Source organism: Panicum virgatum, chromosome 1K, assembly GCF_016808335.1.
Source record: "Panicum virgatum strain AP13 chromosome 1K, P.virgatum_v5, whole genome shotgun sequence".
In the NCBI taxonomy this organism is placed as follows: Eukaryota; Viridiplantae; Streptophyta; class Magnoliopsida; order Poales; family Poaceae; genus Panicum; species Panicum virgatum.
Window position 1 is genome coordinate 48,631,359 of NC_053136.1, and position 27,506 is coordinate 48,658,864.

A 27,506-nucleotide genomic window follows, 5' to 3' on the forward strand; every position below is an offset into this window, starting at 1 on the left:
ACCATTTAGCAAGAAGCTTGTAAGGACTTTTGAAAACTTTGAATATAATCCAGGTAAAAGTTGTTTGCTGATTTTGAATGGTTGTTTATTGTGTGGAACTTTGAACATCGTACTAATTTTGAAAACTTTGAACTTCTACTAACTAATAGGAAGTTTTTTTTATTTCAGCATCATGGTGGCAGCTGTATGGAACTGAAACACCAGCTCTACAGAAGATGGCCACAAGGATCCTATCTTTGACATCAAGTTCCTCTGGTTGTGAAAGAAATTGGAGTGGGTTTGATGGGGTTAGTATTTATCTATTATCAAAATTTCAGCAACAATACAATTAAATTGCAGATCTAAAAGTGCTCTTATTTTAATTTATAGATACACACTAAGAAGAGAAATAGGCTTACTACAGACCGCCTCAACAAGTTGGTCTTCATTCAATTCAACAATAGGCTGATTAATAAGAGAGCAAAGATCAAGTCCAAGAAAATTACTGATGTTCTCTTGTCTAGTGATCCAACTGAAACTCAAGGTTTCCTCCAAGAGAATGGAGATGATTGTGCATTAGTGCAGTTTAAAGATGAGGAAGAGATGGAACTCATGGAAGGTACAGGGATACCTTGGTCTGTGCTTGGAGATGCAGTGGGAGCAGAAGAACAAATAGAACTGCGTAGAAGTGCAAGGGTGAGAGAGCTCAACGAAGAAGAGTTTGAGTCCGAAGAAGAAGAGTTTGATGAAGATGGGGATGACTATGTGATGGATGATTAGATGAACCCTGCTGAAGAAGTGTGAGGCAGCTTCATGTCATGCTTTAGCTTTTATTATGCATCCATGTATCTTTAACTATTGAACTTAGAACTCTTTGTTGTTGCGTGCTTGTGTTTTGTGTTGTGAGAACTGAAAACTGAGAATCATGTGCTGCAATGCACTAGTCTGCTATCCATTTTTTGTTCTGTGTTGCTGCCTGCTATCCCTTCATGTTTGTGTTTACAAAAGGCTATCATATTGGCTGCTGAAATGCTGATAATGGAGGGGAGAAGGCTCAGATAAGTACCTAACTTGCTATTTCCTATTTTTGTATCACTTGTATTGATGCCCAATTGTATCTAAAAGTGCTGTACACTTCTCTATTGCAGTTGGAGCATTGCTGCATGAGTAGGAACATCACTTTTGTATCAAACTTCAACTATGGACTAAGGACCAAAGGTATGTCTATCTAAATTATTCATGATTTTTGCTATATATGTATATATTATACTAAATTGGCAAAACGCCTAGCATCGTCTAGGCCAGCCTAGGCTGGACTAGTCGCTAGGCTAAGGGTCATCGCCTAGATTTTGCCTAGCGCCTAGCAAAACTTTGGCAAAGTTTTGCATTCCTAAATGACTATAGGTAGTCTTACTGCCTGGTGGATTCATGAAGTTTAGTTGTCAGAAAAGGAAAAACTTAATGCTACTGATAAAAATACAATATAGATTCTAGCAACAAGCAGACAAAGAGAACACATAAATGAATTAGAAGCATACCATGGTGGGAAGATGCGAATTATGTTTCCTACCAGAAGATCCACATTGTCACATATCTTTGGACTGAAAATGATGGTCCTCTTAGTTCTGCTCTCATTCATAGCGTGGTCTGTTGAGGCATCACTTCTAATGGTAGACTGCATGAAACACAAGTACCATGAATAAGTAAGTGCCATGACATTCCAGGGGAGTTTCATTCGGTTTGATGACAAAAGGAGAAAAGAAAAGGAAAATTATCTAGATGCAACACAATATTTTTCAACTTTAATTTGGTAGCTACTCATAGTTGGTCAATGTAGAAAGAATGGTTTATCACCATGAGGAAAGTCATCCAACAGACTTTTTTTGCATAAAGAAAATGATCCCAATAATTAACTGACACCGAATCATCTGGAAAATGCTATCCACTTTTGGAAAAGGTTACTTCATCTTGGCGGCATGACAAGGAAAATATTGCTAATTTAGGACTTCTGCCACAAGACCAAATTAAATAGAGAAGATAAGAGTTTTGTAAGATGGAGGACATACATTGCTCTTTTCCTGGAACAAGCAGCAGCAGACTGTTGGCTTTCCTTCCAACGACCTTGACACAATCTGAACAATAATTCCCTTTGAATCACCTGAAAAAGTGAACTGTCAGTACCTGTGAAATACATGTATACAAGCAGATGGAGCCTGTTCGAAAGCATACAAGCGGTACCAACTGCTATCACTAGTAAAATCATATACATTTCATAACAACTAATTTAGCACCACCAATCCACCATACAACCTTGCTCTATATTAAACTGTCTCAAGAACTCTGCATGCCTATCCTTTTCCATCTGCATGATCTGTTGCATTCTTCCATGATAACCAGCTCTGCCACAGAGCAAAATGAAAAATAAGCTGAATTCCATAGACATCCTGATGGCCATTTTCTAGAGAATTGGAGCAATTCAGGATTATACCCTGTTGAGCTCAGTGGAAGCATGGCAACCTCCATGTTTGTTGGATTGAAAACTTCTTGGAAGAGGTCAGCCATAGTTTGCTGCTTCACATCTTTGTTCACCAAAGTCAAGTGGTTTTCAGTAACACCCTATTTCCAGGATAAAGGGAAAAGATGTTGAATAGTCCAACAGAGGAATGGCTAAACAACTGGTTATGTTAACATACTTCCTCTTCACTAGATGTTCCATCAATTATATGCTCCAAGGGATCCTCACTGTCAATACTCCTCTCTCCTAAAATAGCTAGTGTTTTCTTCTCGGAACTGGGGGGTTTTGGCTTCCAATCTTTATATCTCGTGTGTTGGTGCAACTGCATAGATTTCGAATATTCAGGGGAAAGTTAATTGCTATCTAGGAACCCCCAATAATGAAACAATACCTTAAGAAACATACCAATGCTGTCCCAACAGAAGAGCTACTTCTGCCCTGTAGATCTTCTAGAAGTTCAGCAACTGAAAGATTTGCTTTGTTCGCCGGACGGGTAACCTCTGATGGCAGATCTTCAGATTCTTCCTTGACGTTTCCAAAAAGTTCAGCCATCAAAGCTTGTGAAACTTTATCTGGTGGAACCCTAGAGGAAACTTCTTGCTCCCTGATATTCAGCATGTGTTGGTGCAACTGCATTGAAATACTCAGAAGAAAATTGTTGCACTCCAAATAATGAAATAACAACACGAGAAGATACACACCGCAGATGGTTTCCTGCCAGAAGAGCCACTTCTACCCTGTAGATCTTCCAGTAGCTCTGAAATTGAAGTATTTGCATTCTTGGTTGGAAGAGGAAACTCCGGTGCCAAATCTTCAGGTTCTTCCTCGATATTTTCCAACCGTTCAGCCACCATAGTTTGTGAAACTTTAGTTGATGGAGCTCCAGATGAACCTTCGTACCCGGCAATATGCAAGATTTCTGTCTTTACATCATATGGAACAAAACCATGTCCAAGTATTGAGAATCTGGGCTTCTTTTCACTTTTGCTCCCTGCATCATCAGTAGACAAACAGAGGACCCATATATAGGAATATTCACCAGGGAAAGTTTAGCATAACAAAGTCCACTTTTGCTCAAAGAAATATCAGAGCCTACACTATCTGTATAACAGGAAGTGCAGTAAATTTCAGCCAGAAAAGAGAGAACATACTTCTGCTTATTCCAGAAGCAAGGAAAGAGGTGCTAACAGCTTTGTGCACACACGCCAACTCATCAGCTTCTTCCAAATCCTCATCCCACCCGTCTGATTTATCCTTATCCTCCATTCTGCTAGTCCGCTGACCTTGTTTTGAAGCTGGGCGTGCTAATCAGGCTCTTGCTGGTGCAAGAACATCCTGTCAGGGGGCGGAGTAGGTAATGTATTGTAACTGGATCATATCCGAATCCAAATAGTTTTGTTAGGGTTTGGGGTGCTCCGTCTCGTACAGCAGAAGGAAAGAGAAGGGGCGGGCATACCTGGTGGATGCTCATCGCCGGCAAAGGGCTGGGCGAAGACGTGACGAATGGCGCCGCCGCTCGCCAAGTCGTCGCCGCCAGGGAAGGGACACAGAGTCAGAGAGAGCCTGAGCCGTGAGGGGGAGGGCTGTCTATGAGCCGAGCTCTAGCAAGCCGAGGTCGATCTGAGCCTGAGATCATGCCGAGCCTACAGCTAAGCTCGAGTTCGCGATATGCTTTTTTTTTTAAAAAAAGGAACAACTACGATAAAAAAGTTATCTAAATTCAAAAAAAAATCACACATGTAGATGATATGATGATATACAATCTGTTAAAATATCTTGTCCAAACTCGACTTCGTTTGTGAGATATAAAAATTGAGTTTGGACATGATATTTTACAAGGTCGTGTATCATCATCAATGTTAGGCTAGGCGCTAGGCGGATTCTAGGCAGTGACCCACCGCCTAGAGCCTAGACGGGATTAAGCGGGATTAGGCATTTCAAGGCGTTTTCCTAGGCGGTACAATATACTACGTATACTTCACCATATACTCTAAAAAGAAAAGGAAAAATGAGGAATTAGTGGGCCTTGAATTGAAAAGAAAGGCCCAAAGCAGCCCACCAAACCAGCCCAACTCGAATCTCAACCCCACTCCCACCTTATCCATTCGATTCCATCACCTCTGCCTCCAACCCGCCGCCGCCTCTGCCCAGTCCGCCCGCCCGCCCGCCCACCTGAGACGCGCAGGCCGCCGTTCCTCCTCCTCCTCCTCCGCGCCCGCCCCTGCCTCCTCCTCCTTCGCCGCGCACACGCCCCTACCACCTCCTCCGCCGCGCGCACGCCCCTACCTCCTCCTCTGCCGCCGCCTGTCCCTGCTTCCTCCTCCGCCGGCACGCGTCCCCTGCCTCCTCCTCCGCCGCCACCGCCGCTCTCTGCTCTGCCTCATCCCCAGGTCGCCGGATCTGCCTCGTCCCCGGCCCCTACCACCTCCCCCGCCGGCGCCGACGAGCTGGCGCCGCCTAGGGGTCCGCCTACCCCCTAGGCGAGGCGGTACCCCACCGCCCAGCGCATAAGCGCGCCCAGGCGAGCGCGGAATAGCGCCTTGTGGAACATTGATCATCATATCATCTACATGCGTGATTTTTTTTCGTGAATTTAGATAATTTTTTTGCCATGGCTTGCACAAGTTTTCACGAAAGGTGTGGTTTCCACCAGATACGTTCCCTTTTTTTAAACCGTGATTGAGCCCGTATTTTATTAAGAGGGAAGCAGCAGTTACCAAAAAGATCAATGTTCATAGCCAAAAAAAACTAAAAGCACCGGGTAAAAAAAAAGAACTAGTATTTAATTTGGCGAATGAAAGAAAAACTGGGAAGAGAACATCTGGATGACCAAGAGAAGAGAGCTAGAGGCGTTTCCTGTACCAATGCAGTGCTTATGCAAGCTGAAGAAACAGAAATACAAAACCCATTGTCAACTTCAGCATCACTCTAATCTTCGATAAAACGAAACCAACTGTACCAGCATTTCCTGGGCGCCTGCATTGTCGATTTCACGTTACATGACCCACTATTGACTTGCTGGGGAGTTGTAATCGTCTCACTAACTTTGAGATCTTTTAGTAGTACAGATCCAATTTTTCCCGGTACAATGTTCATCGCAGCTGGCTTAGGCGTAGCAGTACATAAGAATTCATTTAGGCGAATTCTGGCACACTTCTTTAGGAGCTCAATGCCATTCCCGGATGAACCTTAACAATAACATTAGCAATTTTCAAACACGTGTATTGTCAGATCTAGCTGGATTTAGAATCTTGCTCACTGATGACCCTTTCTAGTCACCAAAACATCATTTAGTTAAGAAAAAAATTAACCAAAACGTCATGGCAATGATCCTTTCATGCCAAAAGAGAGTACATGCTAGAAGGTTCAAGTCTTTATTTTCAAAAAAAGAAGAAGAAGAAGAAGAAGGTTCAAGTCTAAGATACCAAACCATTCTCTTCTGATATGTTACATTGTACCGGTGCATCTCAATTTTTGGAAACTGCGCTGAGACTAAATTTTTGAGCAACAAATGCACAACAAAGCTGTTCCCTAAACAGAGAGGAAACCATCTCACGTCTTTAATCATGATAACACACAACTGATATAAGAGATCTCAACAAACTAGCGTGCCTTCCATTTTTGAAGTAGGTGATCATGGATCTCACCCTTCTTAATCTTCTGCAGGCACTGCTTCAGCTTCGACAGCGTTGATGAGCTCAACTTGATACCCCGATCAATCATGTCTTCAGCATACTTGCATGCCTCGGGCAGCCTGTCATCCCTCAGCTTTGATACAAGCATGTTCCCACTCTCTTCCAATGGTGGCAGGCCATTCTCCACCATGCAGTTCCAGACCTTGATCCCCATCTCCCAATCATGTGTATCCAAGAACATGCGAAGTGCAAGCGAGCAATTCTCCTCATTTGGCCAAAGCTCATTCTTGACCATCTCGCTAAAGATCGCTGCTGCCTCCCGGAGCTTCCTCGCCTTGAGCAAAAATTTGAGGACCAAATTATATGTTCCGGCATCAGGGAACACTCCATTGAAGACCATGTCATCGAGATACTCCACTATCACCTCAGCATGCCCAAGACTGCCCTGCAGCATGATCATTGTGTTGTACATTTCCATGTCCGGGACGAGCCCCCGATGTCCAACAAACTCATTCCAAAGCTCCATTGCACCATGCAATTTGCGTGCCTCAAGGTGTGCAGCAAGAGCAGCACGGAAGAACTTCTCTCCTGGCGAGCAACTATGCTTACTTAAGACTCGCAGATACTCGATCGCTTCCGGTATCGCCGTGGAGGAGTCACTTGAAACAAGTGTAGTGAGGAAGGAATCATAGGCAGGCACGTTGTCAGGATCAAAGCCGACGGCGCGCAACATTTCATCGAACACCACGCGCGCAACCCGCGGATCCCCTGCAGCCTCGCAGCCCTCGAGGAGGATGGCGTAGGAGTCGGCGTCAGGCCGCGTGCCGGCCTCGGCGCGAGCCACGACGATCGCAGCGCGGGCGTCGCCGACGCGGTTGGCGCGGCAAAGGGCGGAGAGGAGCGAATTGAGCGCCGGCGTGTCGCGGGTCATTCCGTAGCGCGACATGTCCATGAACGCCTTGAGCGGGTTGCCACTGGGGCTCGCCGCCAGGGAGGAGAACACGGAGGCGAAGGTGGCCAGCGAGAGCAGGCGCTGGGAGTGCATGGACCTGACGGTTTCCCACATGGGCTCGAAGAGGCGGTTTTTGCCGAGGATGTCGACGACGAGGTTCCACGAGTAGGGGGAGTGCTCGTGGCCGAGGTGCCGGTGTCCCGCCCAGCGGAAGAAGGCGACGGCGGCGCGCGGGTGCGCGTAGGAGAAGCGAAGCACCTGCTCGACGTCGTCGGTGGTGACGCTGATGCCTTCGTGGTCGAGCGCGGCGTCCACGTCGGGGGCGGATTCCCCTTTGGTCAGGGCCTCGCAGAGGATGCGGATCTTGGGCCGCAAGTCGGGGGCGTCCGTGTACGTGGGGAACGCCGGTGCGGACGGGTCGCGGGCGCGCTTCGCCGCCGGCGATGCCGCCGCGTCGCCCGGCCGCTTCGCTCGGTGGTCGGACATCGCGGCAGGGACTCGGTGGTGGATGGATCGGGGGGATTTTTTTTTTCTTGCTGTGTTTATGTCCTAAGCCCTATCCGCCTAAGGCTAATCTTTATAAACAGCTGCAGCGGAAGAGGTCAAGGCCAAGCTCTGCAACCTCCGAAATCCCAACCAGGCCGCTGAGGCCAGCCGCGGAGACGGCGGATGGCGCCATCGTTGGTCGTCTCGGCGAGGCATACCCACGCCGCGACCCACCGGAGAGGCCGCAGGCGGCGTATGGTGGTGGCCAGTTCCGGCGGCGCCCCGCCACCGAAGCTGGTGACTTTCCTCGGTAAGGGCGGCTCCGGCAAGACCACCGCGGCCGCGGTCGCTGCTCAGGTGACCAATTGCTCTCTCCCGTGATCGTCTTCGGCATTATGTCGACGGCAAATTGTAGTTTTTGTTTGAGCACGCTGCTGCGTTGATGAATGCTGAAAATTGGACTGCAAATCTGCAATGTTGCTGTGGATAACAGCGTCGAGCTGAATATACTGTAAAATTACAAGTCAGGGTCATACATTGGAGCTGTTTTCGATTGTGTTGTATGAATCATCTCACCACTATATCGGTCATGACTCATCGACAAATTGCCTCTGTTATGTTCTTCCCCATGTTGTAGTATTATGCAAGCGAAGGCTTCAAGACATGCCTGGTTACACAGTCCCAGGATCCTACCGCAGAGCAATTGATGGGCTGTAAGATTGGGAACTCACTGACTGAGTGCGCGGTCAATCTCTCAACCATAAAGCTAGAGACTAGTAAGGTAAAATACTATGTTGAAAGAGTTCTCCTCTTATGAGTTCTCCTCTTATATACTGGAGTATGTCTTGATGTTGAAGAATGTTTTCTCGTTAAATCATAGATGCTGCTTGAACCCCTTGACCGGTTGAAGAAGGTAGATGCCCAGGTCAATTTTACTCAAGGAGTCCTTGAAGGGGTAGGTGAATAACTTTGCTATAACATGTCTGGTAAGGATCAAGCATTCAATTGAGTTGCTGTTTTTTCTTGGGATAGATTGTAGGAGAGGAGCTTGGAGTTTTACCTGGAATGGATTCGATCTGTTCAGTCTTAGCTCTTCAGAAGCTCCTTAACTTCTTTTCAGCTGGAAGGAGTGGCTCACAACCAGAATTTGATGTGGTAGTATATGATTGCAACAATACAGAGGAAATTCTACGGCTTATAGGTGCTACTGACAGAGCAAGGTATAAGTTCTACTTTCTTGGCCAACCTTGGCTTCAGTCACAATTCTAATTTTTCTTCAGAAAAGTCAAGTTTCTAATGTTAGATATATATAGGATCACTAGCTCAAGAATAGAACCACAAAATAGATTAGAGATCATAGAACAAACACACCTTAGGTCTGTTGGGATGCCATCTTTGGACTTAGAGATGGCTTGTAGAGCTTGCTGTCGATGGATGGGTTGTCCTTCCCATGGTTCCTTTGCAGTAACTGTTGTTGGGCAGTTTAGGGTAGAGAAAGGCAGTGAAAAATTAGACCACCCTTTCATAAGGACCTCTCCTTTATTTATATGCAAAGCACCATGGGGGACAGCACATTTTGGGGTCTGCTAGGGCCCTCCAACAAAGGGCACAAGTCCAAATTGGACTTGTTTTTTGACAGCTACTAATCACAGCTGTTACTATGCTTATTGCTGACATCATTGCTGACATGATCAACCCAACATTCTCCCCCTTGATCATGAGGCTTAAAACTCATAAGTCCATTTTTTCAATAAAATGACATACCAAGATAAAATGATTACTTACTAAGGCATAATTTACTAAGGCATGATAAAAGATCTTTAAACTTTAAACATAAAATAACAATCATAATCATAATACTTAAAAGTGAAACAATATTTATAATCTAAAAACAACATTATCTTAGCCCATCAATTCATTTGGCCCATCACTATGCAGCCCAATACTTATTTCATAATTTTTAGGAAAAATATCAAAGAAATTCGGCCCAAAGCCCCTTTTCCGAGCTGGGCCGATTCCGGCCTGGCCCATTTGTCCGAACCGCCTTCCTGCCTGGGCTCCAGGCCCGAAAACTGGGCCTGGGCCAAGGAGGAGGCGCTCACGCGCCGGCCTGCTAGGCCCGTGAGGCTGGGATTCTGATCGGACGGCGTTGGACGCGCGCATCAGGGATCAAAACTGCCGGCCGGCCGGCCCCCGCGAAACCCTAGCTTCATTTCTTTTCCCTCCCCCTCTCTCCTCTTTCCCGACGGCGGTGGCAGGCGACGAGACGGCGATGGCGGCGCGGGGCACCAGCCGCAGCAGAGCGAGGCCATGGCGCCGACGAGGGCCGCTCGCCTGAGCTGCGTGCCGCCTTTTGCAGGCGCGCAGCCCCGTCGAGCGCACTCGACGGTGCCCTATGGCGCCGCGCGCACGCGTGAAGGCCCACGGCGGCGGCGGCGGCCATGCCCGGTGGCGTTCCCAGGCGACAGTGCGCATGGGGTGAAGCGGCGCCGAGCCGGTGCGGTAGGGACGGCGAGGCCGCTCGGGGCCAAGTCCCCAAGCGCGCGCTTCGCTGCTAAGAAAAGCCGGCCACGGCGGCGCCATGGTCGACGACGGACACCGTGACCCTTGATGGTACGTCCACTACCTCTTTAGCTTAGGGTTATGGGGAAAAACTTAGGGATTTCGATCTAAAGTTTTGAATTTGGGGAAAAATCCAAAACCCTAGGTCCATAAGGTACTGATGCGGCGCATAAGCTTGATTAGGGCATGTACTTAAGTGACTAAGTGTAGGAAAGGTAGGATGCGTATGATGCGGTCGATTGTATTGCAATGAGCCCCTTGGGCGGTATATATAGGAGTACAAGGCTTGGAGGGCAAGGCACCTCCCCTAGAGATAAGGCAGGCTGTCACGGGATTACATCAATTCTAAACTACCATATCTGGAGTTGCCTAATATATTCTAACATCCCCCGCAGTCGTAGCAGTAACAACACGAACGGTCAGACTGGAGAACAATGGAGATGTATCCCCCCTGCAGTCGGAACGCCGGTGCGAAAGCTTTGACTGGAGACTCATGCAGATGATAGCCCTTTAGTGCCATAGTAGCCGAAGTCGAGGTGGACGTGGTCGAAGCCGTGGAGGGGGCGCGGGTCGAAGCGTCGTCGAGGTGCTCGAGTACGCAAACTCAGCAGCTTTTTGCCGAAGACAGCAGTAGGACGGTGCGGCGGATGACGAAGGTAGACGGCGCGGTTTGCGACTTAGGTCACGCTCAGGACATGGGTGGCGACGGCGCAGGTTGCAGCAAGTGTCGCGCTCAGATCAGGGGTGGCGGCGATGTCCGCGCGAGAACGGCTGGAGGCGTGGAGGTGGATCGAGCGCCTGCTTAACGAAGACCGGCGGCGAGGGGCGCCACCGCCTGAAAAGGCAATGACACCAGTAGGGTGGCTTGATCACGAACGTCGTTGCTGCAGTCTGGAGGGCGCAACAACAACCTCGTCCTTCGGGAGGGTCAACGATGGATCGAAGACGAACGGCAGGGCGACACAAACCCGATAACGAATCGGGAAAAACCTAAGAAAAAGACACAGCAGCAGCAGGGTGACCTCCGGGTACAATCTCGGGTGCCGTAGCGAATTCCTCTCTCCTCCTTGTCTCTTCCCCGCGTGGTCAACACGGGACAGAGAAAACAGAGGAGATTGGAAAACCCGAGCGGCTCTCCTCCGATCGTCAGGCCAAGATCCGCCCCCGCAGCCGCGTCTTCTCGAGAAGCAGAGGCGGCGCTGGGGGATGAAGGGCGGCGGCCGATGGCGCAGGGGAGGTAGCCGGCGAGGGAAGGGCGGTGGGGCGGAGCCCACGACGCGGCGGCCCAACAGCGACGTCGACCGGTGATGCTGCGGCCCGTCCGCCCGACGGCGCGGTCTTGGCTCCTCCCCTCCAGCCGCGCACGCGCGTGGTGCGCAGGCCGTGCGGCGGCACTGGGAGGGGCTCCTCCCCCTCGGCAGCCGCGCTCGCGCGCTGTCGTGCGGCGGCGGCGGCGCTGGGAAGGGGGGCTGGCCTGAGGCGCGGAAGGGGCGGGGAAGCCGTGAGCGGGGCCAGGGCCGGGGACGACGACGACGACGCAGAGGCGGCGGCGGCCCAAGGCGGGGCCATGGCGATGCCGATGAGCGACACGGCCACAGCGATGGTAGAGGACAGCCCTCCAGCTGCTTGTGGACGACGATGGCGGCGCGGATCAGAGGGATCCGCGGCGCATCCTAGGAGGGCACTGCCCCCGGGGGCGGCGTGACGGCAGCGGAAGCGGCGGCGTCTAGGTTAGGATCTAAAACCTAGGCGTCTGATGCCATGTAGGAAAGGTAGGATGCATATGATGCGGTCGATTATATTGCAATGAGCCCCTTGGGCGGTATATATAGGAGTACAAGGCTTGGAGGGCAAGGCACCTCCCCTAGAGATAAGGCAGGCTATCACGGGATTACATCAATCCTAAACTACAATATCTGGAGTTGTCTAATATACTCTAACACTAAGGACTAAAGAGAGGGCTAGTTGACATGAACATCATGAATACAAGCAAGAAAATGATGATTCTCATATGAAATTGATGATGACTTGCTTATGCAGAACATAAGTTAGAGCAAGAACATGAATCTTAGCACTTGAACAAAAGGATGAACATGAACAGGAGCTTTTGTCATGGAAGTGAACACTTTTAAGGGTTCAATCTTAGGGCTAGATGGCTCTGGTGCCAATGTTAGATATATATAGGATCACTAGCTCAATAATAGAACCACAAAATAGATTAGAGATCATAGAACAAACACACCTTAGGTCTGTTGGGATGCCATCTTTGGACTTAGAGATGGCTTGTAGAGCTTGCTGTCGATGGATGGGTTGTCCTTCCCATGGTTCCTTTGCAGTAACTGTTGTTGGGCAGCTTAGGGTAGAGGAAGGCAGTGAAAAATTAGACCACCCTTTCATAAGGACCTCTTCTTTATTTATATGCAAAGCACCATGGGGGGACAGCACATTTTGGGGTCTTCTAAGGCCATCCAACAAAGGGCACAAGTCCAAATTGGACTTGTTCTTTGACAGCTACTAATCACAGCTGTTACTATGCTTATTGCTGACATCATTGCTGACATGATCAACCCAACATCTAAACTTATTGTTTGCGCTACACAAAGACAGGTCTTACTTGAGGTATGTGAGGGACCTAGCTGAGAAGACTGACATTGGAAGGCTGGCTTCTCCTTCATTACTAAAACTAATATATGATGCTGCAAGGCCAAATGGTAAAACTAGTGAGGGGAGACTGAGTACAGAAATATGGAATGAAATCGAACAACTTCTTGAGGTAACTTTCCACAGTTGAGTTTAGCTAAAACCCAATGCATACATTTACTGATGTTATCTTAAAGTTACTAAATTATGCAGAGAGTCTCGGTTTGGTTTGCCAATCCTTCAAACCTTGCGTGCTTCCTTATCATGGATCCTAGGAGATCAATATCTGTATCCTCTGCATTAAGATATTGGGGTTGTACCACTCAAGCTGGCGGTCAAATATGTGGGGCGTTTGGTTATACTGAAGACCCTTCTGAAATGCACCAAGAAGTTGCACAAAAGTTCATGCCGTTGTCTTTCTCGCTTCTTCCATTTCTCTCAAATGATTCTTCTGCAGATTGGAGCAGAGCACTAAGCTTATTGAGCCAAAACACAAAGGAACAATTGAGGAATACATCTATTCATGTGTATCCTTCAGTTAGTTTTGATTCTGTTCAGAAATCGGTAACCCTTTTCATGCCAGGCTTTGATAAGTCTGAAATCAAGCTATATCAAGTAAGACCATTGATCTACCTCTCTATCACATCTGTTGTTTATAATACTATTCAATATTAATTAGGTTAAATTGTGGCAATAAGATTACTAGTAATTCTAGTTATCCAGAGATCATGCTGCTTGATGTAAAGTTGCATTCTTCCATCATGCCTTGTATTGCTGCAGATGCAGAACCATAAAAAATAAAAACAAAAAAGAGGACCTGATTTGTAGGTTTCCTGATATATTTAGATGAAACCACATGACTAACCACATTTTTGTAGGTTAAAGGTATCTCATTTGTGTAGAAGTTGACCTACATTTGCTACATTTACAATGTCTTCACGTGGTTTCATTTGCAATGCTTATATAAACAAGCATTTCAGTGAGTACTCTTTGTTAAGTGGCATAATGGATCTCAGTGTTCTGCGGCTATCTGGCTATCTAACTGTCTTTACAAACCTATAGAAAATTCAATTTCATGAGCCATGCGCTAGTATTTATACCTTTTTGCATGATCTGGAATGATTTTAAGCATATTTTTCATGTGGTTACCTAATCTTACTGTCTGCATTTTTGGGACATTCAGTCGTAGTCGTCTGAAGTATTCTGCGGAAACTCTGTCAAACAACACTAATAATCATTGAATGTAATTGGTTATGATTGTTCATGCTGATGCTGAGGAGTTACTTATGTGTTGTTTTGTCTGAAAAAACGCAGTATAGAGGCGGATCCGAGCTGTTGATCGAAGCCGGAGACCAGAGGCGTGTCATAAAATTGCCACCAGCGATGCAGGGGAAGGTCGGAGGTGCCAAGTTTGTTGACAGGAACCTGATTGTCAGCATCTGGTAGAAGGGTCACCGGCACTGGCTGGGATTTGTGTCCCCCACTTCAGATCGGCAGTTACTGTGAGAAGTAGATCAGATACGCGTGTCGGTTGTAGTCTGAATTTCGTGGTGTTCCATCGTTGTAGGCAAAGTTTTTTTAAAAAAAGACCTCATAAGCAAAGTGAAACTGCACTGTTCTACTCTTTCTGAAAATGAGGCACGCGATACTCGAATAATCTGGCAATTTTCGCACTGCTTTCGCTATCAGGAAGGAGCGGCGTTCCTCTGAACTTCGCGCGCGCACAACCTGCGTTGATCCATCAGAGCCGCTGTTCAAACGGTTGCTGAATCTTTTTTTTTGAAAAGAATAATTGTTGCTGAATCTGAAGCTCTGGCTACTGGCTAGCAGCAGAACTCCACTGTCTCGATTTTTTTTCTCTTTTTCAGTTCTCCCTCCATAGGTTATGTATGCGCTTGAAATTGTGCGCGGCGTTTCTCGACTGCATCACCTACCTCGGTGATTTTTCTCGGATTTTATGGCCTGGATTTTGGTCGAGAAATGAGGAGCGTGCGCCTTCAGGGGTGGACGGTATTTCAAATACCGCCCACCCGGGAGTCCAAGGAAGGTTGACAGTTCAACGCCCAGCGCGAGCCTTCTTCCACGAGGAGCCCTCTCGCTGACCTCCGGGGCCCAGCGGCATTGTTCGAACGGCATCGCTCGGCGCCATCCGTCAGGAAGGGGAGGCCATCTGAGGATGAGTCGATGAGATGGTTCCAGAAGAAGCCCGCACCCACGAGCGCGCTGTGCCCCGCGGTGACTTGCCCGGCCGTCTAGAGAGAACCAGACGACGCAAAGCCGGAGCATGGGAAGCCGGGCGCGCGCGTTCTCGATCTTTCTCCGGCCACCGCGCCGGCGCCTATAAAACGAGCGCTCTGCAAATCCCGCGAGGCACAGCACAGCACGCCACTTGTTGATCCAGCTTGACACTTGTCGTCGATCAGTCAACGTAGCACAGCAACACTACTCCAGCAGGAAGGCGGGGGCCAGCAAGCATGTCGTTGGCGCTGTCTCGCATGCTGCTCGACAGGTTCTTCCCCGACGCCGGCGCCGGCGGCGACGCGGGGCGGCCGCCGATGGACTGGAAGGAGACCCGGGACGCGCACGTGTTCAGGATGGACGTCCCGGGCCTGGCCAAGGACCAGGTGGCCGTCGAGCTGGTGGACGGCCGCATCCTCCGCGTCCGCGGCGGCAAGCGGGGCGACGACGCCAAGGACGGCGCGGCGGCGGGCCACGGGGAAGAGGAGGCGGAGGAGGAGACCGCCGCCGGCGACGGCGCCGTGAGGTGGCACTGCAGGGAGAGGCCCGGCGCGCGCGCGTTCGAGACGCGGTTCCGGCTGCCGGACGACGCGGCCGCGGACGAGGTGCGGGCGGCCATGGCGGACGGTGTGCTCACGGTGACCGTGCCCAAGCGGAAGGGCGGCGGCAAGAAGCGGCACCACGGCGGCAACAAGCCCGCCTGCTGCAGGTTCTGGCCCTGACGCGACCGCGGAGCCGGACACGATCTGCACGCGCGCGAGTATGGTTGATGTGGATTTGTGTGCTTGCCTGTACAGTATGATTTGCGTGTTTGTACAGTAGTTTTGGACTGGATCTCTTTCGTTAGATGTGTGACCGTGGTGCCTGGTGACCTGTAAATTCTCTATTGCTTCCTTTGTAGAAAGATTCGGCGTGAGGCTTTTGAAGTTCCCAGCTGAATGTGGATGTGGTGCGTGCATCGGTGCCTTCGTCTCAAACAAAATGCAACTCTCTCTTTTAAATTTGACCAAATTTATAACTGTGGAACGGTCTTGTAGCCCCTCTTTAAAATTTGTGATCCTTTACCTGTCTTTGGTAAGACAATGTCCAAGGCTTTCCAAACCGGACAATACCTGAGTCTTCCAAAGTTTCAAACATCGTGGATTCGTGGCTCATATTAAAGTTTGCACATTTTGCATAAAGAAGTTAGTTTGCATTTGATATATATTCCTAGCTAAGTATCCATCGGAACATGAACTAACAAACACATAAACATAGCTAAACTAAGGATCTTTTGGAACACGGCCGAAAACACAAACATTTGAACAGAAATAATAGGAAAAGTAGGAATAATGTGCTACAGAATCTCAAAACATAAGAATAGTCAATAGTGCTAATTATTAGTTTCCTACACATGAATAAAAAACACAAACATTTGAACAGCAATTAGAAAAAGGTAGGAATAATATTATACAGAATTTCAAAACATAAGAACTGGGCCCAAGTTTAGTTTCGCAGATATTTGGGTATCCAAATGCATTCCCTAGGAATTTGACAGGCCCATTCGTCTTAAAGACTAGATTAAATCCTCCAAAATACATATTTAAATCCTTAAACCAAATCCCAATACGTATGAAAATACTATATACCCAAATCCCTCTCAACATCTTGCAACTTAAAGGGTCCCTCAACTATTAGGCTACATCTTTTATACTTGAATCCATTTAGGAACTTGACAGACCATTCAGCATCCTCTCTATTAACAAATTCAACAATGCCAACTTGCCTTTGTGATCCAGTCTTCTTATCCGCAACAAGGTCGTCGTCTCCGATGCCGATCAACTTCGAGCGCGGAAGGAAGCATTCGGATCGCCCTCCTTCCCGATGTCGACCCTGGCCCACAATGGGATCTCCTGCGGCTGCATCGCCGCCGCCGCCGCGGCGGCTAGCTAGGTCACTCAGTGCTTGGGGAGTTGGGGGGGTTAGTTTTTTTTTTCTTTTTTTTGAAATAGTTGGGGGTTGGAGGGGGAGGGGAGATTTCTCAATTTGATTTGGTGGGGATCAATTTTCGGAACATGTTCATCTGTAGTTCACTAACTATAGTTGAGTGACTGCCATGTGGCCACATGGTGAGCCCACATGGCAGTCACTCAACTGCAGAAACCTCAACTACATTCTCAATGTGAAGTGAGGGTGAGGAGGTGCAATTCGACTCTATCGACGCGTTGTGAAATAGAGGCGATTCGAAAAAGGAACGGAGAAAAATGCACAGATGATTCTCAGTTTGGATTGAGGAAATAAATTGCGGACACCAGCAGCGGGCTGCGCAGCGCGAGCGCGAGCCGGGGTCGGCGGTGGCCCTCGGCGTCGTAGTAGATCGACCCGGAGATGTCCAGCGGCTGGCACCGCTCCCCCATCATGATCTCCTTCCCCGTACGGTAGTTGACGATCGGAGAGGACCAAGGAGGAGATCCTGCAGAATGATGGGTAGGCGCCACATTGAACGCTGTTCTTCAATTGCTTTCCATCTCCGGCTGACGTTTCGCCTGCAGGCAGCGGCTTTGGAAGCCCCCGCGGCCCCGCCGGCAAGATGATTCTGGCAGCCCGCCGTACTGGGGCGTGACAGTGAGACGGTTGGCGATGGCCCCATCCATGATCCATGCAAGATCCTGAGGGTGGTGGCGGTGGCGCCGTCGTTATCCCACGAACTATTTGCTCCCTTGCCCATTTCCTGAATGACAAATATGAATGGCTTTTCAAAAAAAAAAAGTGGTAGTATGAATGGCCACTGTTCACGGTTCAAATTTCAGTGACTGCTCCCCAAAACAGCTGTTGGCATAATGAGGATTTGGCATTGCTGTTCTATTTTTCAGAGATGGATAGCTCCATGGATTTGCTGAAAATTCTAGTGTTAATCAGGTAGCAGACGAAAGTGCTCATTTTCTTTGCTTGGCTACAGATAATTCTAATTTATTTGTTCTCAGGAAACTGGTGCTATTATAGTTGTACTCCCTCCATTCCGAATTATAAGTCATTCTAAGAATCTTGGAGAGTCAAAATTTTTCAAGTTTGACCAAATTTATATGACAAGATAATAACATTTATGATATCAATTAAGTATCATTAGATTTTTTGTTAGCTATATTTTTATAGTGCACCTATTTGATGTCATAAATTTTTATATTTCTCTCTATATTTTTGGTCAAACTTTAAGATGGTTTGACTCTCCAAAATTCTTGGAATGACTTATAATTTGAAACAGAGGGAGTAGCTGATGAAGTATGTGGGGGGGAAAGTCGTCGTGGTGTGCTAATGATTCGAGGTCCGGGCGTTGGACAGCTTTGCTTCAACATCTGAATCGCAACGAACGTTCACAAAGCATGAGGTAGTTCCACCTGATGAAATTGTTCATTTGTTCTGTCAACCGATTCGTCCCGTTTAAGTTAAGCTCCTTGCTTTTGGGGACAGGGAAGATGATGATAGTGATGAAGGAAGCTTAAGTCAACTTGGACGGTATTGAGGTTAGAATGGCCGTTATGTTAGGTAGAGCTATGTATTCCCCTCATGCAACCAAGGGCAGAGGAGGGCGACTTCTAAGACACAGTGGTCTATAGGGCGCTGGACGAGCAATCGAGAGTTGCTCGAAACGTATTTTCTTTTACAAATTTTAAAATTGCGAAAAGTGCGTTTCCAGAAGGGGTCTTTCAGGGTTATTTCTTTTTTCAGAGTTATTTCCATATACAGTCTCCTGTCGGCCAAACGCAGCTGACATGCCACCATGGATAAAAAAAACTGCAAATTTTACTAGAAGTCTAGAATCATAAAACGAACAGACAAGAAAAGAACAAAATAAAGCTGCACGTAGGCGATGGCCGAGGCCGATCAGAGAAAAAACTGTATCAGAGGCGCGCCAACTTGTGGAGAGATCGAAGAGCAAGCCGAATTTCCATAAAATCCTCCAAGGTACTCGCTACGCACGCCAAACGGCCAAAGGAAAGAGAAGAGCAGGGGGGAAAGAGAGAACGTAGAAGTGGAGCTGGAAGGGAATTAATAATGTACACTTGTAGCCAAAGCTATTGTCCTCCGGCGTTGGCCGCGAGCACGGCGGACGCCGGCAGCGGGCTGCGCATCGGCGAGCGCGGCGGCGGGGCCTGCTCGAGGCGGCGACCCTCGGCGTCGTAGTAGATGGCCCCGGAGAAGTCCAGCGGCTGGCAGCGCTCCCCCATCATGATCTCCTTCCTCCACACCCCGTCCTCCCACTCGAAGCTCAGCTCGTCATCCTCCGCCTTCCTCCTCCTCTTCGACTTGGACGACGACGACGACGAGAGCGCCTTCCTGATGACACCGCCGCCACTGAAGAACGGCACGATGGCCCGCGACGACGAGAAGGACGCCGCGAGGCCCTGCCGCGGCGGCCGCAGGCGCAGCTGGCGCGCCGCCCGCGAGAGCCGCCGCGCGCACGTGCCCATCAGCGCCGCCACCGCCTTCGCAAGGCTCACACCCATTGTCCTCTTGGCTCTCTTCGTCTCCCTGTTCCTTCCTGCCGCTTCTCCGTTCTTGGATGCCTTTTTCTTTTCTTCGCGGCTGCTGCGCACGCCATTGCCATTCCGCGGGTATTTGTAGCGCCCAGCACCAGCAGCGGGTGGACGACGCAGACGAGCCGGTCGGGGCGGCTGGATTGATTAAGTACTACGACCGATCCGATTAGTGTTTTAGAACAATCGCCTGCTAATTTTTTTCCCTGTCGGGCTGAATCCATTGCCCAGCTGCTGGCTGGGCTGCATGGGGGCAAGCTAATTCGCGCGCTCGCCCCAGCAAAGTAAGTAACAAACGATCGGACAACGACTAATCTAGTACCTTCTATTTTGGGCATTTAATTCTCTTTCTTTTTTTGGTCGGTCGCGGGGAATGGAAATCTAGTTCAACAAGCATTCGCTAGGGAGCGTCCGAACTATCGCGCTCCCATGTGTGGGTCCCCACTGCTTCTATTTTTCATTTCCTTTTCTTTGAGTTCACGTGAACAAGCACACGGAAACAATAATATTTATTTGCTTCCTCTTTTTCTTTTCCATTTTTTGATTTGACGTTCTGTAATGGCAAGGGTCATCACTTTTTTACAAGTTCTATTATCTTTTCTATGAAAAAGTTGCCTTGACAACTATTTTATGGAAATCGTACTAAACAAACTATATCGGAGATGTGCTTTGAAGTTGTATAGTTAACTTGTGTGAAAAAGTTGTATGAGAAATCTTCATGATAACATCTTCATAGAAGTTGTGCTAAAAAATTATCCGCCACAAGATCTTTAAAGAGCTATGCATTAAAATTGTACCTATCGTAAATGTTGTATAAAAAATTGTCTGTCAAGAAGGTGTTAGGAAAGAGTTATGTGTAAAAGTTTTGTGCATCATAAAAATTATGATGAAAATTTATCCTCTCAAAAGTTATATGCAAAAATTTATAGGGTATAATATAAGTTATAACTGTACGTATCATAAAAGTTATACTAAAAAATTATTCTTTAAGAAATTTTTGGAAAGAGTTATATGTAAAAATTCAGTGCATCGTAAAAATCTCAGCATATATTCTAGGATATGCATAATTTTTACCCATAACTTTTTCCAATCAAATTTTTATAGTATAATTTTTCAACATAATTTTCACAATACGTACAAGTTTTACTCATAACTCTTTTAGCCAACTTACTAAAGGATAATTTTGAACATAACTTTCATGTAAATGTTATCAAAAAATTTCTCACACAACTTTGATGCATAAGTTCGGCATATATGTGTAAAAAATACAACTTCTCGATATAATTTTTTAGCAAACTTTGTATAAAATATTTGTCAGAAAAACGCCTCAAAAACACAACATAAAGAAGGTAAACAGAAAAAAAAGAAATAGAATACTAGTTCTCGCAAAATGTAAATGAAAAAAATTTAATAGGTGTGTGATGATATTAATTAACCGCATTGATGATACATAGAAGTTTTTGGTTGAGGCCCTCACGTATGCAACTGGTATGAGTATATGGATTCCAACTTGACAACGAGGCTCTTATATCCTATACTCTGTTCGCTGGGCTGGAGCTGGAACTGGTGGCTGGAGTGGTGTGAGAGAAAAATATTGTTGGGCTGGAGGCTGCTGGAGCTGCCGAACAGAGTGTATATGCATGACAATCGTATGTACGTACATAGTTTGAGCCTTACAAAAACAATGAACAGCCGACTGTAATTGGATTTTTTGAAGGATGTGATGCGCCATGTGGAAAAGGAAAACGCAAGGGGAAAAAACAGTTGTGGAGCCCACACACGTGGAAAGCAAGCGGCCGGATCGGTCGCTACAAAGCTTGCTAACGCTCGCTTGCCGGATTGGATTCGCGGGCTGCATGCCGGGTGTTTGTTTCTGGGCTGTGCCTCGTGTCTGGGCTCCGGGAGCGACGAATGTTATTACGGTTCTGTTAGCTTTCCCAGCCGTCTAAACAAGAAGTTTTCTATTAGTAATGAATCATTTTAGGTTCAGATAGTAATGATCGATTTTTTTGTTCTTCAAAAAAATAATGATCTATTTTACATGATCTGTACGTAACATGGTTCCTTATCACTCGTGCTAATAAGGATGTTTGGTTGTGCACAGTGAGGTCTAGGCCCGCCTAACCGTCCGTTTTGCAGAGTAATGATGAACTTGATCCTTGATCTGCAGTAAAATGGCTCCTTGTCACACATGTGTAAGCTGTATTCGTGTTTGAGGGGGTTGGGCATAGAAGTTCACTGACTCCATCCCGTAGTTTCACTGGCCTTTTTGCAGTGTACTCGCAAAAAAAAATTGCACATATCTTATATAGAGCAGAATTCGCTTCGTGAGGATAATAGTGTCAGCTCGCCTATCAAAATGAAAAATAATTCTAGCTGAAACATGACGGGGGGAAAGGTTATGGCGGGGCGCTGCTAGTTGAGATCTCCTGCTCGTTTGAGGTCCCCGATGGTGGGTAGCTTTGCTTGAGCCCGCTGGAGCACAACAAACATTCAGAACGTATTGGTAGCTGCGCATGACACTTTTTCCGTCTGATGAAATCGTTCTGCCAACCAACTCTTCCCGTCTAAGTTAAGGTCCTCCTATTTTGGGAGGGAGGAAAGAAGATGAAGACGATGATGGCGGAAGGAAATGAGGTTTGGAACGGCCGGTCTGTGAGGTAGTGCTACTCCAGTCAGGCAAACGCAGAGGAGAGTGACATGTTCCTTTTATGACTGTTAACTTGGTCAGTGTACTAAACTTGCTTGCTTTCTTTCTTTTTTGGTTGATGAGGACTGAGAATGTTAAACTCTTGGACCTGAACAATCATCGAAGACCTTTGGATTAGCATCCACCAGCTTGAACTTAAAATTCATATGGGTTGATACTGGATATGATCAAAGAGCTTAGATAGTGTTAAAACTGATTGCTGATATCTCAATCCAATCCGTCGGTGTTGAGTTGATTACTGTTATTCTCAATTTAGGACATTCTTTTTTTTAATATAATCTGCGACTCTCAGATTCATTTCAGAAAACAGAGATGTGCTGAAGCAAACAGCGCAAGATACGAGAGCGAAAAATATCGGGAGAGGTTCTTAAACTTTATAGAGAAGAGCATGCTAGGTTTCGACGAAATTTTACATTGCGCGTACGTGCTCACTAGTCAGTAGTCACTACACACGTGAAACGACAGAGAACAATGGAGGCCCTACTACTACTAGTAATTTGGCCCGTGCTAACGCTACGGGTTAAAAAAAACATATTTAAGTGCACATCACAGAATTATACTCAACATCACATAATTATACTCAGAAAGAATGCATACAGGGCTGTGATGGTCAAGAGCCTAACTTTCAAAACAAACATATCATTCCAACTTTTGATATGATATCCATAAGAGAATATTAGATAACACCATGACATATTTCTCCTTGATGACCATCCCATGCTACTCCAATGAACAATTTTTCACCAGCACAAATAAGAAAGTACCCCACTACAACAAACAAATAACTTCATGATAAGATTTTTTTTCATTCGTCAGACCAGCATTTAATAATCTCAGCTATCAGATCTATATAAGGGCAGAATGGAGATCACGTACATGTGCACTTGAACATTGGACTTTAGATTTCTCCAGGAATGTTGTCTTTAGATTCATTCTCCTAGTCCTAGTACTTCAGCAAGTCCACCAAAAATTTGGTCCTCAATACATTCCTTGCCTACACATGCAGTATTACTCATCATTGAACATATTTGCACCCACTAATTATAGAATTTTATTGACCAAGTATAGAAAACAAGGGCACTCACGGTCGTGGTCCACCTTTTCGGCAGCATCGACCAAAGGGTCTTCAACATTACTTTCATGGGCATTTCCTTCCTCCATTAGTGCAACCCGGCCTATTGAGAATTGAAGGCAGGAGTGAATGCAGCACTTGAACGCTATGGTTAAATTTCAAAGCAAACAGTCCTCTTTCTGTCATAAAGAGGCCCTTCTCCTTGAAGCTTTTTACGAGGGGGCATGCTCATCTTTGAAGACAATGTAGGCATGCGCACTGCAAAGAATATAAGTAAATATGTTATGTAAACATATAGCTATGTAAGCTCTCCCTATAAATATTTTATAGATATGAAAAACACTAAACCTAGATCATCTTATAACCATATCATAAGCTATGCTGATGTAAATTGATAAGCCTAGGTACAGGACAATATTTTTCTTGCATAGATCATGCATGAAGTAAGTAAAAATTACCAAACTAACCTACTCCAGTTAGCATATTCAGTAGAAGGCATTATTAATTTCTTGTCTTTGGATAATATTTGTAAATGCTGGCTATCTGTGTGCATTTAGAGAAGTATACAGACATTCAAGTTTGATACTAATGACCTATGTATCTCAGTGGCTATACTTGTAATTCAATTCCAACTCTCCAAGGTAAGAAGTAATGGTAAGAAATATAACCAAGAAAAAATACAGTCCCTAACTGTATTTACAACTTTGGAATTGCATGTCAACCATAACAAGCCACAAATATTTTCTCGGCTTGCCATTCTCTCAGCTCTAAATCATGAAAGCAAATGGTACAGAATAATTTTAAGTTTATGTTTCATTTTAAAATTGCAGACTATACTTGGAGGCCCAAATGCAGTATTCTTAATAATACTATAGATGCCGGAACACTTTGGGACCTAAAAAGCAACGATTAGCTGGTTAATACATGCACAGCTATCCAGTTTCAAGAATTAAGCATGTCTTGATCACTGCAAAATGAAAGAACCACTATATATCTATGATTGGCATTTGTTCACAGAGCATTAGAAAAATAGCACAATATAGAAGTTATCTTACTGCAAATCAAGATCCCTCCACAATGGACCATATGTTTATCAAGTCCACCTGGGACCTAAAAAGCAAAGATTAGCAAAGAATTAAGCATGTCTTAATCACTGCAAAATGAAACAACCACTATATATCTGTGATTCTTCTTGAGCACCTTGGAGTGAATCAGAGAAAATTAAACATTCCAGATAGTGTCTGGGCACTATCTGAAATGCTTAACAATAAAATGAGCACTAATGCTCCACTTCAATCAGATGTAATCACAGGCAACTGATGGCAAAAGTTTTAACTAAATTGACAAATAAGCATTTAGTGTTTGACTTGACAACTTAAGCCTGGTTCGGATTCAGAAATCATTGCATCTCTCATCAAAGTTTTTTTTTAAATCATCACTGGCACAAAAACAAAAGGCTTTGCTGCTGCTGTGAGGATTCACAAACCATGGCAACATACAGGATTTGCACCTTCTTGGTGAAAATGAAAGCCTTGCTTGTCATCATCTGCCATCTACAGTAAATGCAAGCAAACAACGGCTGTGCAAGTTACAATTTCAGCTGCTCATTTTGCTTCTACGTGTATGTACCGATTTCCCTTCAACACCATATCAATGATTAAAACCTAAAATGGAATCTGAAGACTAATTACAGGAAACCACGATGCCCTTTCCAAACATGTCTAATAAACGTCAAATGTACAGAGGGATATATCCAGTATTGTAGTGCTAGTGGTATTAATTGGATAATCTTACCGCTACCAGCCTATATATGATAAATAAGCCATGAGAGCCATCAGTGCTACCTCTCGGTCAGTTGAATGCCTGAAAATTAAGGGGAATTTCAAAGATAAAGTTCAGAGTTCAGACATGTGTCGTCTAAACCATAACAGCATGTGTCGTCTAAACCATAACAATGTTGCAACCTGTGTTGGTGGGCTAGCAGTCTAGGACTACAATAAAGGCAGGTGTCGTCTAAACCATAACGATTTACACAGCAAGAACTGGACTAATAATTTGAGAATCATAATAACCATTCAACTCACTTGACTGCCTGCAGCATGAAATCCCCACGACTGCATTAAACAGACGCCATCATCCAATCCATGCTTGACTTCTCTAGCAGTTGGCAGAAGTGAAAGTTTGGCTCCTTACCCACTCCGTTGACAATAAACTATCGCATCTGCTCGAAAATAGCAAATATTATCAAAATAATATGGTCGGGAATCCTTACTGGCTTTTCATCAAGCACATGGTGAGCATGCGGGGAGCAGAGCGCAAGGATGGAATGAACTGAGCAGAGCGAGCTGCAGCTTACTTACATCTTACCTACGAAATGGCGTCCGCGACGCCGACGATGGCCGGTGACCGAAGGCGTGGTCCGAGGTCGCGTGGCACGGCGGCAGCGGAGGCCGCGCGGCACGCCGCATGCCCACGCGGCACACCGGGCGCGCCGCACGCCGCAGGCCCCCGCCGGCCGCGGAGGGCGCGCCGCACGCAGCACGCCGGAAGCGCCGCACGCCGGCCGCGGAGGGCGCGGAGGGCGAGCGCGGGAGCCGCAGCTCGGGCCGGTGTCGAGCGCGCCGCATCTTGGTGCCGGCGGCGAGCGTGCCGCAGCTCGGGCCGGTGTCGAGCGCGCTGCATCTTGGTGCCGGCGGCGAGCGTGCCGCAGCTCAGGAGGTGGCAGCAGGGGTGCCGGCACGCCGCAGCTCGGGCGAGGGCGAGCGGCGGCGGCATGCCCGGGCGAGCGGGGCTACAGCGGTGGCCGGCGCAGGCGAGCGGGCGAGCGGCGCGGCCACCCCCAGATCCGCCAGCGGACCACCCGTGCAGCGCTCGGCGACCTCCTCCTCCCCTTCCCCCTCTCGGCCAAGGGCACGGCGGCGGCGTCCGAGACCGGCGGGGCTCGCGGCCCCAAGGACGGCCGCCCCCAGATCCACCGGCGGAATCGAACGCGGGACGCGGGAGGGGGTGGGGGTACGGATTTTTTTTGTTCAGTCAAAACGAAGGGCGTGGCTCGCGCGGGCGTTGAAGCCATCCCCGCGCGTTGAAGCCTACTTTTCATCTGGATCGTCCGTTGTCGCCACATGTAATCTGAGCCGTTGGTTTCGGGGTAGTGGGATTTTGCTGGGTACGAATTGTTGGTGCAGTTTGCTTTGGCATCTCAGTGGGTGCATGCAACAGAGTGGATCAAGCATAATTTAATCCGTCCCTTATAGGATGGATTTGCCGGAGCAGAGGAAGAGGAGAGAAACAGGGCAAACACAGGGCGCCGGCGAGAAGAACATGCACGCCGCAGTAGTAGTAGCGGGACACTACGGACTACAGAGGGCGCTGGCTAGTTTTGCTAGTACCCGCCGGCGTTGGCGGCGAGCTTGACGGAGGCCGGGAGCGGGCTGCGCAGCGGCGAGCGCGGCGGCGGGGGCTGCGCGAGGCGGCGGCCCTCGGCGTCGTAGTAGATGACCCCGGAGAAGTCCAGCGGCTGGCAGCGCTCCCCCATCATGATCTCCTTCCTCCACACCCCGTCGCCGGCGGCGTCCTCCGCCGCCGCCGCCTTGTTCCTCCTCCTCGCCTTGGGCTTGGTCGGAGACGACGACGAGAGCGCCTTCCTCACGCCGCCGCCGAGGAACGGCACGATGGCGCGCGACGAGAAGGACGCCGCGGCCCCGTCGTCCCGCGGGCGCAGGTGGTGCAGCCGCCGCGCCGCCCGCGACAGCCGCCGCGCGCACGTGCCCACCAGCGCCGCCACCGCCTGCGCCAGGCTCATCCCCATCGCGCCCTTGCTCTGTTCGTGGAGGAGAGGCTTCTCGCGCGCGCTTCCCTTCCCTTCCCTGCCGCCGCTGCGCCCGCCGGTTCGCGGGTATTTGTAGCGCCCGCCCGCCCGCCGAGGGGGCGGGCCGGACGGACGCGCCGGTCGGGACGGTTGGATTAATTAAGCAAGCCGACTGACTAATCATCGCACCACCACGGCGACCCGTCCGGGTTTGATTAGCTTCTCGCCCTGGCGGGCCGGGCGAGCACGGAGGAGGGGCTCGGGCGCGGACGGGACGCGTGCGCAGGTGGTGACCGCGACAAGATCACCGGTCTCGAAGCGGATCTGCGCACGGAGCGCACGCAATGAAGAGCCGAGAGCGATGGGTTTGCAATTCCGACGTGCGGTGAGCGGGG

General features: G+C 48.0%; 6 protein-coding genes across 18 annotated transcripts in view; 2 read left to right on the top strand and 4 right to left on the bottom strand.

Annotated features, from left to right (window-relative positions):
* The window catches only part of LOC120649918, a 30,745-nt gene extending 26,636 nt beyond the window's left edge, over positions 1-4,109 (bottom strand). For 5 of the 13 annotated variants that reach the window (XM_039926882.1, XM_039926900.1, XM_039926906.1 and 2 more), the window contains exons 1-9: positions 3,951-4,108; positions 3,646-3,829; positions 3,196-3,485; positions 2,900-3,124; positions 2,673-2,816; positions 2,468-2,595; positions 2,290-2,378; positions 2,046-2,137; positions 1,518-1,654 (exon numbers count right to left, since the gene is read on the bottom strand). In XM_039926882.1, coding sequence (XP_039782816.1) covers positions 1,518-1,654; positions 2,046-2,137; positions 2,290-2,378; positions 2,468-2,595; positions 2,673-2,816; positions 2,900-3,124; positions 3,196-3,485; positions 3,646-3,760 — 1,220 coding nt within the window. In that variant the 5' untranslated portion in view covers positions 3,761-3,829; positions 3,951-4,108. Of the gene's footprint in view, positions 1-324; positions 512-610; positions 770-1,517; positions 1,655-2,045; positions 2,138-2,289; positions 2,379-2,467; positions 2,596-2,672; positions 2,817-2,899; positions 3,125-3,195; positions 3,486-3,645; positions 3,863-3,950 lie in introns of those variants that run through there. The other 8 variants (XM_039926866.1, XM_039926849.1, XM_039926857.1 and 5 more) reach the window with 8 other exon arrangements.
* Positions 4,110-5,799: 1,690 nt separating this feature from the next.
* LOC120650003 (uncharacterized protein At1g26090, chloroplastic-like) lies at positions 5,800-14,426 on the top strand. The gene is made up of 7 exons (XM_039926961.1): positions 5,800-7,924; positions 8,205-8,348; positions 8,448-8,522; positions 8,600-8,787; positions 12,737-12,902; positions 12,983-13,384; positions 14,084-14,426. Exons 1-7 carry the CDS (start codon positions 7,751-7,753, stop codon positions 14,213-14,215), a joined length of 1,281 nt encoding a protein of 426 aa, XP_039782895.1. The 5' UTR covers positions 5,800-7,750; the 3' UTR covers positions 14,216-14,426.
* On the bottom strand, positions 5,801-7,607 carry LOC120649994 (pentatricopeptide repeat-containing protein At1g77360, mitochondrial-like). Its single transcript, XM_039926952.1, has one exon. The coding sequence runs from the start codon at positions 7,565-7,567 to the stop codon at positions 6,098-6,100; it is 1,470 nt and encodes a 489-aa protein (XP_039782886.1). The 5' UTR covers positions 7,568-7,607; the 3' UTR covers positions 5,801-6,097.
* Positions 14,427-15,010: 584 nt separating the features above from the next.
* LOC120650013 (17.8 kDa heat shock protein-like) lies at positions 15,011-15,937 on the top strand. Its single transcript, XM_039926971.1, has one exon. It carries the CDS (start codon positions 15,244-15,246, stop codon positions 15,727-15,729), a length of 486 nt encoding a protein of 161 aa, XP_039782905.1. The 5' UTR covers positions 15,011-15,243; the 3' UTR covers positions 15,730-15,937.
* A 2,982-nt stretch (positions 15,938-18,919) lies between these two features.
* LOC120650021 lies at positions 18,920-19,646 on the bottom strand. The gene has a single exon (XM_039926984.1). It carries the CDS (start codon positions 19,489-19,491, stop codon positions 19,060-19,062), a length of 432 nt encoding a protein of 143 aa, XP_039782918.1. The 5' UTR covers positions 19,492-19,646; the 3' UTR covers positions 18,920-19,059.
* A 2,922-nt stretch (positions 19,647-22,568) lies between these two features.
* LOC120650032 lies at positions 22,569-27,279 on the bottom strand. Its single transcript, XM_039926993.1, has 3 exons — positions 26,674-27,279; positions 26,564-26,611; positions 22,569-22,720 (listed from the first exon to the last, which is right to left on the bottom strand). Exon 1 carries the CDS (start codon positions 27,109-27,111, stop codon positions 26,686-26,688), a length of 426 nt encoding a protein of 141 aa, XP_039782927.1. The 5' UTR covers positions 27,112-27,279; the 3' UTR covers positions 22,569-22,720; positions 26,564-26,611; positions 26,674-26,685.
* Between the last annotated feature and the right edge of the window lie 227 nt (positions 27,280-27,506).